This window comes from Aethalodelphis obliquidens, unplaced genomic scaffold (assembly GCF_003676395.1).
Source record: "Aethalodelphis obliquidens isolate GAN/ISIS:26980383/991018 unplaced genomic scaffold, ASM367639v1 scaffold7, whole genome shotgun sequence".
Taxonomy (NCBI): Eukaryota; Metazoa; Chordata; class Mammalia; order Artiodactyla; family Delphinidae; genus Aethalodelphis; species Aethalodelphis obliquidens.
In genome coordinates, this window is record NW_020837951.1 from 36,615,303 (window position 1) to 36,627,804 (window position 12,502).

A 12,502-nucleotide genomic window follows, 5' to 3' on the forward strand; every position below is an offset into this window, starting at 1 on the left:
ACAGAAACACCATGCTAACTGAAGTCTGGAGTCTGTATGTCTAGAACTTTCTCCAACACCAATCTTAGTTTTATTTCATTTTCCCTCTTTCCAAATGTTTTGAATGTTTCCACCTTTTTCCTTTTTAGATCTCCATCAGGGTCTCCTTGTACAATTCTCCTTGGCACTTCTATGTGTCCACATGTCTCCCCTCCATCTCTGCTGCTTTTTCTCAGTATTTCAGAGTCCAGATTGCATCTAGGTACAGCTCTCTCTGTATTACAGCTCCCTAATTTCCCAAGTGCCATTCTCCATGGTGCTGTCTCTTTCTTGAGCTCTCTGTCTCTGTGTGTGACTATGTCTCTGGTCTGGGTGGGGAATGTGGACTCTGACCCAAGATCGTGCTTTTGCAACTGGGAGTCTGCCAAACCCTAAAACAGGTTTGAGCTCCCAGAGTCTTGTTTCCTGAGTCTCCTCAGGGACAGAGTGTACTCAGGACTGATTGACTAAGGACACCCCCTCCCCCCACCCCGGCCTGACACACGACCTCTCTGTGGTTGTTTAAGGCCAAGTTTTTGGTCATTAGGGTCTATGTCTTAAGACATCGAGGGCCATGTCTCTGCTTATCCCAGGGCTGCAGAGGAGGGAGCTATTTGCTGGTGAAGTAGGAGGAAAAAGAGCCCCCTATTCCCCAGACATGGATTGGAAGCAAAGACAAATCACAGCCCTTCTGGGGCCCTGGAGACTCACCTGTAGTTCTGGCCCAGCTCACCATCAGTATTATTTTCCTAGGACTGCTGTAACAAATTAACACAAACTGGGTGGCATAAAACAACACAGATTTATTCTTTCACAGTTCTGGAGGCTAGAAGTCTGAAATTAAGGTGTTGGCAGGGCCCTGTTCCTTCTGAAGGCTCTAAGGCCTCTTCTAGCTTCTGGTGGCTCCAGGCATTCCTTGGCTTGTGGCTGCATAACTTCAGTCTCTGCTTCTGACTTCACATGGCCTTCTTCTCTTGTCCTTATGTCTTCTACTGGATGTCTCTTACCATTGGATTTAGGGCCCACCAGGATAATCCAGGATGATCTTAAGATTCTTAATTTAACTACATCTGCAAAGACCCTTTTTCCAAATAAGGTCACATTCACAGGTTCTAGGGGTCAGGACATGGACACATCTTTATGGGGGCCACCATTTAGCCCACTACACCATCAGCCATTTTGGAACTGAAGTGGGTGCACGGGATGAGAAGGAATGAGCTTGTGCTGGGGACCTTCATGTCTTCTGCCCATATCCCTCTTCATGTCCTTTGTAGGCAGTTTCATTTACTCCCATAGCTTCTATACTTGAGGACAGCCAAGTATCCCCAGGTTGGACTACCCCATGTCAGATCTATAACCACCCGCCAAATGGATATCCCCACTTGGATGTCCCACAAGTATCTCAAATTCAACAGGCCTGTAGCCGAATTCATTTGTCCCCAAAACCTCTTCTTCCATACTCCACCAAGTGGTCTAAGCCAGGAGCCTGGTGCCATCTTTCATCTTTTCCTTCACGTCTGAAGGAAAGTCAAGTCATCAAGCACTATGGATTCTACCTTCTAAACTTTTCATCCTCATTTTTCATCCTAGTCCACACTTCCATCACCTCTTACCTGGGTAACTGCACCAGCCTCCTAATGGGTCTTGCTGAGTCCAGCTAGCCAGGGTGATCTCTCTAAAATGCACATATAATCTCACTCCCTATTTAAGACCTCTGAATGTTTCCCATTGCCCTTAGGATAAAGTCCATAGTACTACTTGACATGGCCTTCAGAGGGCTGCCATTGCCCTGTTCTCCTTGATGGGTTTGCAACCTAGGTGGGTCCAGTCAGAGTGAAGCTCTCTGTCTCAAGTATTTGATAACTGAGGGAATTCACTTTCACTTTGTCCAGACATGGATGAGGAAACACACAGCCTCTGGAACTGTGGGCAGCCACCTTGTAACCCCAATGGAAGCCAGCCTTAAGGTGATAAAACCATGGAAGGCAGAGTAGAATGGTAGAAAGCAGTCCTTGGTGATTTGACTGAGCTGCTGGATTAAGCTAACCCAAGTCGTCCCCCCCCCCCCCCCCCCGTATCTGGACTTTTCAGTTGCATGAGCCGATAAATTATCTTATCTTATCGTTTAGCCACTTTGATTTACGATTACTTGTGACACAGTCTTACTGATATAAATTCCCTCTATGGTTTGGCCTGTGTCTACCTCTCCAGTTTCCTTTCTCATCACACTTTCCTTTGCAATCTGTGCTCTAGTCTTATTAAACTTATAGCAGTTCCTTGAATGCATTGCATGCGTGTGCATGTGTGTTTTATCTCCGAGCCTTTGTCCATGCTATTTGTCTCTCTGTCCACCGCACCCACATTGCCGGCCCTGCCTAGCCAGGTTTTGTTTTGTTTATCCTCCTGGCATCCTTCAGTTCACATGTCACTTCCTCCAAGAAGCCTCCCTGACTCCTAGGCTAGGGCCAGTCCCTTCACTCCTGCATGCATAGAAGCCTATATTTCCTTTGTAACGTGTATCTCACTTTATGGTGACTCCTTACCATGTGTGTCATGCTGGATTAAAAGCATTCATAAGGGCAGGGGTCACATTTCTCTTGTCCCCCCTTTCATCTCCATGCCTGGCATAAGACCTGGTGCGTGAGAGGCATTTAATTTTTGTAGAATGACTGGTAATTATTATTCAAAGCATCCCTAGGGCTTCTCCAGTGAGTTGAAAGCAGAGGTTGAGGGTAATTAAAGGACAGAGGAAATAAAATTTTTTTTGGCCGAGCCACGTGGATTGCGGGATCTTAGTTCCCTGACCAGGGATTGAACCTGGGCCCCCAGCAGTGAAAGCACCGAGTCCTAACCACTGGACTGCCAGGGAATTCCACCCCCCCCAATTATTTTTATTTTTAAAATTTATTTATTTATTTATTTGCGGTACGCGGGCCTCTCACTGTTGTGGCCTCTCCCGTTGCGGAGCACAGGCTCCGGACGCGCAGGCTCAGCGGCCATGGCTCACGGGCCTAGCCGCTCTGCGGCATGTCGGATCTTCCCGGACTGGGGCACGAACCCGTGTCCCCTGAATCAGCAGGCGGACTCTCAACCACTGCGCCACCAGGGAAGCCCTAAATTTATTTTTTTTAATTAATTAATTTATGGCTGCGTTGGGTCTTTGCTGCTGCTGCGCGCAGGCTTTCTCTAATTGTATTGAGTGGGGGGCTACTCTTCACTGCAATATGAGGGCTTCTTATTGCGGTGACTTCTCTTATTGTGGAGCACGGGCTCTAGGAGTGCGGGCTTCAGTAGTTGTGGCTCAGGGGCTCTACAGCACAGGCTCAGTAGTTGTGGCGCATGGGCTTAGTTGCTCCACAGCATGTGGGCTCTTCCCAGACCAGGGCTCGAACCCGTGTCCCCTGCATTGGCAGGCGGATTCTTAACCGTCTTCCCTGGCCCCTCTTTCCTTTGGCTTTAGGGGAGAGCTGCGGGCAGAATATGGTGTGCCTGACTTGCTCTGTGGGACACTGGGTCCCCAGGGAATCAGTTGTCTCCAAGTGTCCTCACTGTGTCTTGCTCAGCTTTGCCCTCTTCTTCCTCAAAAGTTGAGTGATTTCCCAACCTGAGCTCACAGCAGGCTCTATTCCCCTGTCCTCTTCCATCCACCTAAAGCACGTTCGCACACTGGCAGGATACCCAAACACACCCATCACTGACTGCGCCCTGGGAGTGTGCTCTGTTCCCATTACCTGGGCTCATGGTGATACCAATTGTCATGAGATTATCTGCCCCCTTCCACCCTTGAGCTCTTAGTGTGGACTGTCCCACATTCACCTGAGACAGTGTAGCCAGTCCTCCACCTATGTGGCATCACCAGTTCCCCTGTGACCTGTCCAAGGTACAGTCTGACCCAAACTCTCTCTTGCCTCCATCGAGCCCTTCAAGTTTTTCCCTGATCTAAGGCCAGCATTTCTCCTTCCTCAGCATACTTAGAATGTCAGAGAGCTAGAGGCGGCCTCAGAATCCTGACAATACCCTGGTTCTTGGCTTCGGGCCCAGATTCTTAGGAGTCCTCAGTGGTAGGAATAGGGTCTAAAGTTTCTAACATTTTGCTTTTTAATAGCATTTTTTTCTAATTACAAAGTAATGCACGCATGCTCAAGCAGAAAACTTGGAAAAAGCAGAAAAGTATAAGGGAATTTTAAAAGTCACCCTATTTATCCCATTCACCCCCTCAGTGGGCCAGTGCCTGGAACAGATTTGGTGCGTAATAAATATTTGTTGAATGAATTATCTTTGATCCCATCACCCAGAGATAAAAGCCACAATCACCTTTCGATTGTTTATCCTTCCAGTCATAGATATGTTATACTACCTAAATAAGATCATATTGTACACAGTTTTATGGCCTGCTTTTTTTCTCTCGTCAATACACTATGTGTTTTCCCATATTGATAGCTTTTTTACATCATTAATGCTTTCATATTATTCTTCAAATGGCTCTACCATAATTTTCCCAGCCAATTCTCTACCATTGGGCATTTAAGTGATTTCCAGTTTTCTGTTGTTACAACATCTTGCCACCCAACCTAGTACATATGTTTTTGTCCACATATCTATTTTTTAGGATGCATTCCTAGAAGTGGAATTGCTGGGTTAGAAGAGTAGGCACATTTTAAGATATCTCATGCATACTGACAAAATGGCACTGCTAATTTACCCTCCAAGGCTATTGCCAGTTTTCAAAAAGACCTAAGTAAGTAAAGAAAATCTGGTACATTTTATCTCTGGACTAGGTAACACAGACTCATCAACTCTAAGCTTTTGGCCAGAATTACAGCAATTCCGACCCACCATGTTATTGACACTTGCTGACCGGAAGCTAACTGGCTATCAGGTTTTGGATCAGTATGGAAAGAGAAAGCAAGTTAGTGACTTAAAGCCTATCGACTTTTCCGGGGGCCAAAATATTCAAAACCTGGTGACCCGTGAGGATTCCTAGTAATAAAAGCATTGGGGACAACTGGACCCGGGTGTCTGGCATGGGCCCAGGACAGAATCTTAATTCTACAGGTGGGGCACTGCGACCCTGCCCGTGTCTAAACGCCCAACTCTCCTGACTCAAAGTCCACGCTGCTGCCCCAACTTAGTGCTACTCAAAGGAGGGCCACCCACTTGCCCCAACCTGCCCTGCCCCGAAAGGTGCCGCACACCGGCAGCGCCGCCCTGGCGGTGACCTGATGCGGTTCAGCTGGCAGCTGCGCATGCTCCGTCCTGCGCGCAGCCTCTAGGCGCCAGAGGGCGCGCTCCCCTCCAAGGCCCCGCCCCCACGGCCCCGCCCTCTGAGCCGTTGGGATTTGAATCTCCGGCGGGCTGCGGATGGAAGTACCGACCCTCCAGTCAGGCATGGAAAGCCCGGGCCCCAGCATACGGTGCCCGGTGCAAGAGCAGCGTGCCCGTTGGGAGCGGAAACGCGCCTACACTGCCCGGGAGCTGCTGGAGACCGAGCGGCGCTACCAGGAACAGCTGGGGCTGGTGGCCACGGTGCGGGGCCCGCACACCCTCCCGTAGGGGCGGGGACCCCTGGGTGTGAGAGGGTCCCTACGAGGTCGGTGACCCTGACTGGGGTACCGTGGGTCCTGACCTGGACGCCTGCACGTAGGGACCTCAGGCCGACTTACACAGTTTCTAGCGGCGCCTTGGCACTGGCTTCATGTTTCTGCGGACTGCATGCCGGTATTCTCTCCTTCCGCAGTACTTCGTGGGGATTCTGAGAGCCAAGGGCACCCTGCGACCACCAGAGCGCCAGGCCCTGTTTGGACCCTGGGAGCTCATTTACGGCGCCAGCCAGTGAGTAGAAGGGGCGTGGGAAGAGAAAGGAGGGAGAGCTCTGGCCTCTGGCGGTGCACGGAGCTCAGAGTCGGAGCGACCCCGGTTCACATTCGGAGTCTGCCAGTTACCTCACTTGTGGTCTTGGCCCAGTGCCTTAATCTGCCCCAATTCTCCACCCGTAAAATGGGGTAATAGCACTACCTCCGGGGCAGGGGTAGGAGAATTAAAAGAGGTGGTGCTTGAGTAGTTCTTGGGCTGCTCTTTTATTGTCCTGACCTACGCAGAGAGCTGCTTCCCTACCTCGAAGGAGGGCGCTGGGGACAGGGGCTGGAGGGCTTCTGCCCCCACCTGGAGCTCTACACCCAATTTGCTGCCAACGCTGAGAGGTCCCGGACCACCCTGCAGGTAACCTGAAGATGACCTCAAGTCCTCCTTCCCCTCTTCCTCCATACATTGCCTCTTCATCTGCAGACCCAAACTTCACTTATACTGTTCCTGCATTTATAGAGCCCTGTGGGTGTCCAGCTCTGTACTAAGTTCCCTGTAGGAAGACGGCGTTCTCTCAGGAGCACACAGCTTCCTGAGGGCTGGGGATGTGTACACCGAAGAATACAATAGTAGGAGAGGCTTCTCTCCTTGCTGCCAACTCTTTCCCCGTCACTCTAGGAGCAATTAAAGAAGAACAAACGTTTCCGGAGGTTTGTGCGACTTCAGGAAGGTCGCCCTGAGTTTGGGGGCATTCAGCTCCAGGACCTGCTCCCTCTGCCTCTGCAGAGGCTCCAGCAGTGAGTGAACTCACCCTGACACAGCCAACTTCTCTTGGAATACTGAGTCTGTATGATTGCTGCTCTCAGCTTTGTGGGATTCCATGGGATTTGTCCCACTGTGTCTCTCCTGGGACAAATTGCTCCCAAAAACTTTTTGCAAGAGTAAATGTGAACCCACTGGAGTACCTGGGCTGTGCAGCCTCAGGGCCTTAGCTGGGATTGTGGAACTTACACTGAAGTGAGGGGCCTGTAATAAGGTTAGCAACAGGGTTTCTGGAGATGAAAGGCTCGCCTAGCTTAGAATTTGTCCCTGCGGATGAGTTAAGAACTTAGTTGTCTGTAGCATCCTCCTTAAGTTGATTAACTTTCACCTTGGGATCTGGCCTCCTGAACCTTGGTCAGTCTGCCCCTCTGACTCTTCAATGTGGAATGGAAGAGGGCCATGTGGTGTGAACCCAGGTTCTGAGTCTCAGATGAAAGAGGGGGATAAAATAGCCACAAGCAGGTCTTTCCTGGCTTTGCAACTGAAGTTTGTACAGGGGGTGATCTGTGTGTCAGGCAGAGGAAATTTTGCCCAGCTCTACTTCCCCTCGTAACTTCCAACTGTCTAATTCCAGGTATGAGAATCTTGCCATTGCTTTGGCTGAAAACACAGGTCCCAACAGCCCTGACCATGAACAGCTCACAAGTATGTTCTTGCTCCTCCACAGCAGTCCTTGGAGACTGCTTCTCTTGTATCCATTTCTGGTTCTGACCTCCAACAATGTCTGATATGCCCCTATCTTCCAATGACTTGTATACAATGTTCCTATCGCCCTACATACTCTTTAAGAAGTTAGACTCTGACCCTGGTCCTCTCTGGAATAGCCTGTCTTTCACCACCACCATTCACCCAAAGTCAAAGTTGTGTTGGGAGTGGGGCATGGAATATTATTCCAGGGGCTGCCCGGCGGATAAGTGACACTGCCCAGAGAGTCCACACCATCAGTCAGAAACAGAAGAATGACCAGCACCTCCAGCGTGTCCAGGCTCTGCTCAGTGGACGGCAGGCAAAGGGGCTTATCTCAGGTAGTCTGTGTGCTTCCCCTCAATCCTCAAACTACCCTTTTCCTACCCCCCATCCTCTCTTTTGCCAGCACATACCCCCCATTTCGTCAGCCTCCCTTTCCTTCTATTCCGTGCATCACGGTCCTGAAGCTGCACCAGAATAACAGCTCTCCCATCCCCCAGGTCGCTGGTTCCTACGCCAGGGTTGGCTGCTGGTGGTGCCTCCCCGAGGGGAGCCTCGGCCCCGAATGTTCTTCCTCTTCTCTGATGCACTCCTCATGGCCAAGCCTCGACCTCCATTGCATCTGCTGCAGAGTGGCACCTTTGCTTGCCAGGCCCTCTACCCCATGGCTGAGTGTCAACTCCACAGGGTCTTTGGCCACTCAGGAGGCCCCTGTGGTGGACTGCTCAGCGTAAGTAACAGGCGAGAGCCCTAGGTGAGGTAGGAGAGGCCCAAAATATACCTCAAGTGCCTGTGCACCATTCATCTCCTAGGCCTGGGCCCCCCTCACAGGAACTGAGCCACCTACATTGAGAGCATAGTAGGGCTTGGGGTTCATACCTGGTTCTCACTTCAGCCCTAAATTACCTCAATGGAAACAGCAGGGCCTTTAGCTTAAGGCTGGACATTTCTGAGCCATGTGCTAAGAGGTGGTCTCTCCCTAGCTGTCCTTTCCCCACGAGAAGCTACTGCTTATGTCCACAGACCAGGAGGAGCTGTCGCACTGGTACCGCAGTCTGACTTTGGCCAGCAGGTAAGTTATTTTCCTTCAGAAGAGTGCTGTGGTGAGGCCCACGAGCTGGAAGCAGCAGTTTGGGGCCTCTCTCACGTCTGGAACTCACTCGCACCCCTCACCCCACTCCTCCATCCAACACCCTGGGTGGTTTTGTCAGAATAGAGTGCTCATGCCAGTGCCTGAACTATCTTCTCTCCACAGCAGCCAGAAGAACTAGAGGAATCTTACAAATTCGAGTCCAGGATACCTCAGAGTCGGGAGTACAAAGGAATCTTCTTCAGTACTAACAAAACACAGACTCTTCACAGTTTGAGAAGGGTCATTCTGTGTTTGCGTGAGACCAAGACACGCCATGTCATTTGAACAGCTCTTGAGAATCCGGACACCAAACCTGACCCAACTGAACCTCAGCTGAACGAGCTATTTTTATGTTGTATGTAGTTTCTATAATTTATTTTCCCACAGGATTTTAGTAAAGTTTTTTCTTTTTTGGAGAAGCTTTTTATCTCAGCTATGCAATATGAGAAAAGGGGTTTCTGTGCCCTGAAGGCTGGCATGACGGCGGCCTCAGGAATACAAAGAGAAGGACTGGAGCTCCCTCTGTCTTCTCAGCTCCTGCACTGGAAGACAGCCTCTTTATGTCCTAATAAGGGAAGCTTTTCAAGAAGGCCCAGTTGTTTTTAGGCACCTAGTATGGGTGGGTGTGTGTGTGTGTGTGTGTGACCAGCTGGAATGGAAAAAGCACACAGGATCATCCAGTCACAAGAACAGACTCTGTTTTACTAAACTGTCAGCTGTTGTCCCTCCTTCCCGGTGGGGGCTGTGACTGGGGCCCTTTGCTGCAGCCTTCCGGCATCTTCTCCTTAGCCCCTGCTCCATTTCCCTGGGAGTAGCTAGGTTCCTCGTCCCTGTGCTCCAGTTTAGGGGCTCCTCCCAGGCCTGACTGTCACCAGCCTCTTCCTCGTCCTCCTCTATAGATAAGTCCTCAGGAAAGGGTGTGCTGGCCTCTGTGAAGAGGAAGATCAGGCATGTTCCAGTCTGAGAGGCTTTGTCTCTACCTCCACCAGACTCTCACCTCCCAACCCTGTACCTGGTTCTGGAACCTCCACACCCTTGTTTGGTTTGCTCTCTCGTAGCAGCTGGTGGATGGCCTGTAGCTTCATGTGCAAAAGCTCCTGCTGGGCTCCAGCCAGGGTAGTCACACTGCAGATATGTCCACTCAGAGGCTACCCAATCTCTGTGCCCACCTCTCCCACCTACCACAAGTTCCCCTGGCCACAGGGTCATTGCTCTGCTTACCGCTCAAAAAGGGGCTCCAGCTGGGCCATCAGACTGTTCAGGTGTTGTTCTGTCTGGGCCAGCTGTTGTGTCAGCTGGGCCAGCTGTTGCTCTGGGGTAAGGGAGAAAAGGAGAGCAATGGTTACCAACCTTCTGCTGTCCCTTAATCCCCCCCAAGTACAGACTTCTGCAAAACCCACCTGACTGGAGTGAATCCTTCTTGCCTGCCTCCTCTTGGAGAAAAGTAGCCTCATCTTTCCCCTGCTGTGGAAAAAGGCAAGGGCAATGAGGTTCTCAATAACCTCAGTCTTGGGGCTTCCCTGGTGGTGCAGTGATTAGGAATCCGCCTGCCAGTGCAGGGGACACGGGTTCGAGCCCTGGTCCGGGAAGGTCCCACATGCCACGGAGCAACTGGGCCTGTGCGCCACAACTACTGAGCCTGCGCGCTAGAGCCCGTGAGCCACAACTACTGAGCCCACGTGCCACAACTACTGAAACTTGCACACCTAGAGCCTGTGCTCTTCAACAAGAGAAGCCACTGCAGTGAGAAGCCTGCACACCTCAGCAAAGAGCAGCCCCCGCTTGCTGCAACCAGAGAAAGCCCACGTACAGTAACGAAGACCCAATGCAGCCAAAATAAAATAAATAAATTTACAAAAAAATAAGTAAATAAATTACCGCAGTCTCCAAAGCCAGAAGGAGGAGGAGGACAATTTCAGGTAGACAAAACTAGTGGGTTTTTACCTCAGAGAATCATAATCACAACTAGTCCAGCTCCTCAGCCAGGACAGGAAGCAACATGTCAGTATGCCCCACACGTGGTTGTTTAGTCTACTGAAACACTTCCGGGAAGGAGCAGCTGTCATCAGTTTGATAAAGTTCTGGTTGTTAGTTTATACACAAAGCCAGAAACTGTCCTGTGTGCATCTTCTTTTCATGGTACTGATCAGAGCCTTCCAAAATCATATCTTTTCAACGTGATAGCCCCTCAGGAATTTGAAGAAATTGGTCATACCCCGTCTTCTCTGGTTTAATAGTGCCAATCTTTTGCAGTCAGTGCTCATTTGACACGGTTTTCTCTAGTTGCTTTACTCTGGTTTGTTTTAAGAGCATGTACTGCTCTTAAAACAGTGCCCTCAAGAGAGTAACATTCTCCAGGAGTGTTCTGATCAGAAAATAAAGCACAATACCTCCTTCCTAGCATTGATTTGGGAAGTGGGTTATCACATCACACAACTGAACTTTGTCAAATAATAAACTGCTGCCAAATTATGTTTCTTTCATACTATACTTGGGTCCAAGAATAGAATTTATTATCTATCCTTGTAAAATTTCATCATTATATTCAGTCCCTCATTCTAGCCTGTCAAGTCTATTTTGGATCACGATTAGCCATCCCTTCTAGTTTCATATCATCTCCAAATTGGCTCAGCCCTCTATATTCCAATGCAAGTAAGTGATAGGGCCAGGGCTAAAGGGAGAGCCCTGGGAGGTACTACTTTCCATTTCAACAGTTTCAATCCACCACAATATACTGTCAGTTCACATTGCAGGGCCTCCTTCCCAAGGAGAACTTGAGACTGCTTGTTACCTCGAACTCTAAAAGCACTTTGGCTACAGTAATCAACTGCTCGTGCCAAGGCGGGAATCTCACCGGGAACTGCACTTACTGTAGTATGGACATTTGCTGGGTTCAAATCCCAGCTCCACCAGTTACTAGCTCTGGGTGGTCTTGAGCAAGTGACTAAACCTCTTCACTGGACTGTTGGGAAGATTAAATGTGATGATCATTATTTATTTACAATTTACCAAGGGCCCTTCACATCCACTACCACGCTGGATGCTCAAAATAACCCCATAATCTTAGAAAGCCAGGGAACTCTTGTCATTTTACAGACTGAAGGGAAAATGTGTCTTCTTCTTGGTACCATAGCGTCCCCCTGGGAGATTCAGGCTCGGGGTATCCCCACCCCTGGTCGTCCCGCACCTGTAAACACTTGTACAGCACAAAAGCCACGGCGGCTGCGGTGTACAGCGCTCCCAAGGGCAGTGCCCCGGCCCAGGCCCGCTCGCGCTGGTTCTTGGGCGGTGGCGGCGGCAGCCGCCGCCGGGTTTCCGTGGCCCCAGGGCCGACCTGGGCGGCGTCCCCTGAAGAGGAGGGCAGAAGCGGTCAGTACAGCTGGGGTTTGGGGCCTGTGGGCAGTCCCAGCCTCCCTCCAGCTGCCCTCGCTGGTACCTGGGTGTGCCCGGTGGTCGGGGCTGGTGCGGTCTCCGAGCACCTCGGGCAGCGCTGACACAAGTAGCAGCCCCAGCGAACCCGCGAGCGACACCACGCTCGCCATTGCAGGCAGACACCGCGAGAACCGAGGCGGCGCCGGCGTAGGTCGGACGCACCCGAGCGCTCCCGAGCCCGTTCAGCTCTGGGCTTCCCAGGAAGGTCACGCCCACCCAGTGTGTGGGCGGGGCCAGGCCTATTTGCATAGCACTGTGGGTCCAGCTTAGTTCATTTAAGAAATTAGTTCATTTCTTACCTCTATATAGGTATTCTGTTAGCCAGGATGTCTCCAGAAGCGTACGGTCTTAGAAGATTATAACTGGAAGTGGTTTTTATTTGCCACGCCACCAATTTCGTCACCCTAACCGAAAAATAAATTTCCCCTTGGAGCTATAAAAGGTTAGACCGCGAGACCCACAACGTAGCTTGTGCTGAAGGCCTGTTTCCTAGGCTACGAACTGGGGACTAGTTCCTTCTTTGCGCCTAGGGGAAAGTCCCCGGACCTCTGGCAGAGAGTGCCGCGTGCGCATGTACGTTAGACCTTCCCTGCTTCTCACGGTTAAGGC

General features: G+C 50.6%; 2 protein-coding genes across 5 annotated transcripts; one reads left to right on the forward strand and one right to left on the reverse strand.

Moving 5' to 3' along the window:
• Window positions 1–5,200: 5,200 nt before the first annotated feature.
• On the forward strand, window positions 5,201–8,877 carry ARHGEF39 (Rho guanine nucleotide exchange factor 39). 3 transcript variants are annotated; one of them, XM_027105570.1, is made up of 9 exons: window positions 5,201–5,544; window positions 5,756–5,850; window positions 6,117–6,237; window positions 6,499–6,617; window positions 7,217–7,287; window positions 7,539–7,667; window positions 7,830–8,059; window positions 8,313–8,401; window positions 8,588–8,877. In XM_027105570.1, exons 1-9 carry the CDS (start codon window positions 5,380–5,382, stop codon window positions 8,598–8,600), a joined length of 1,032 nt encoding a protein of 343 aa, XP_026961371.1. In that variant the 5' UTR covers window positions 5,201–5,379; the 3' UTR covers window positions 8,601–8,877. The 3 variants fall into 3 exon arrangements, with proteins under 3 accessions (XP_026961371.1, XP_026961370.1, XP_026961373.1); XM_027105569.1 differs by having other exon boundaries at window positions 5,204–5,544; window positions 8,585–8,877; XM_027105572.1 differs by having other exon boundaries at window positions 5,429–5,544; window positions 5,663–5,850; window positions 8,585–8,877.
• Window positions 8,878–9,137: 260 nt separating this feature from the next.
• Window positions 9,138–12,502, reverse strand: CCDC107 (coiled-coil domain containing 107). 2 transcript variants are annotated; one of them, XM_027105574.1, is made up of 6 exons: window positions 11,898–12,502; window positions 11,649–11,809; window positions 9,862–9,922; window positions 9,683–9,773; window positions 9,474–9,586; window positions 9,138–9,390 (listed from the first exon to the last, which is right to left on the reverse strand). In XM_027105574.1, the coding sequence occupies exons 1-6, from the start codon at window positions 12,001–12,003 to the stop codon at window positions 9,143–9,145; spliced, it is 780 nt and encodes a 259-aa protein (XP_026961375.1). In that variant the 5' UTR covers window positions 12,004–12,502; the 3' UTR covers window positions 9,138–9,142. The 2 variants fall into 2 exon arrangements, with proteins under 2 accessions (XP_026961375.1, XP_026961374.1); XM_027105573.1 differs by having other exon boundaries at window positions 9,862–9,925.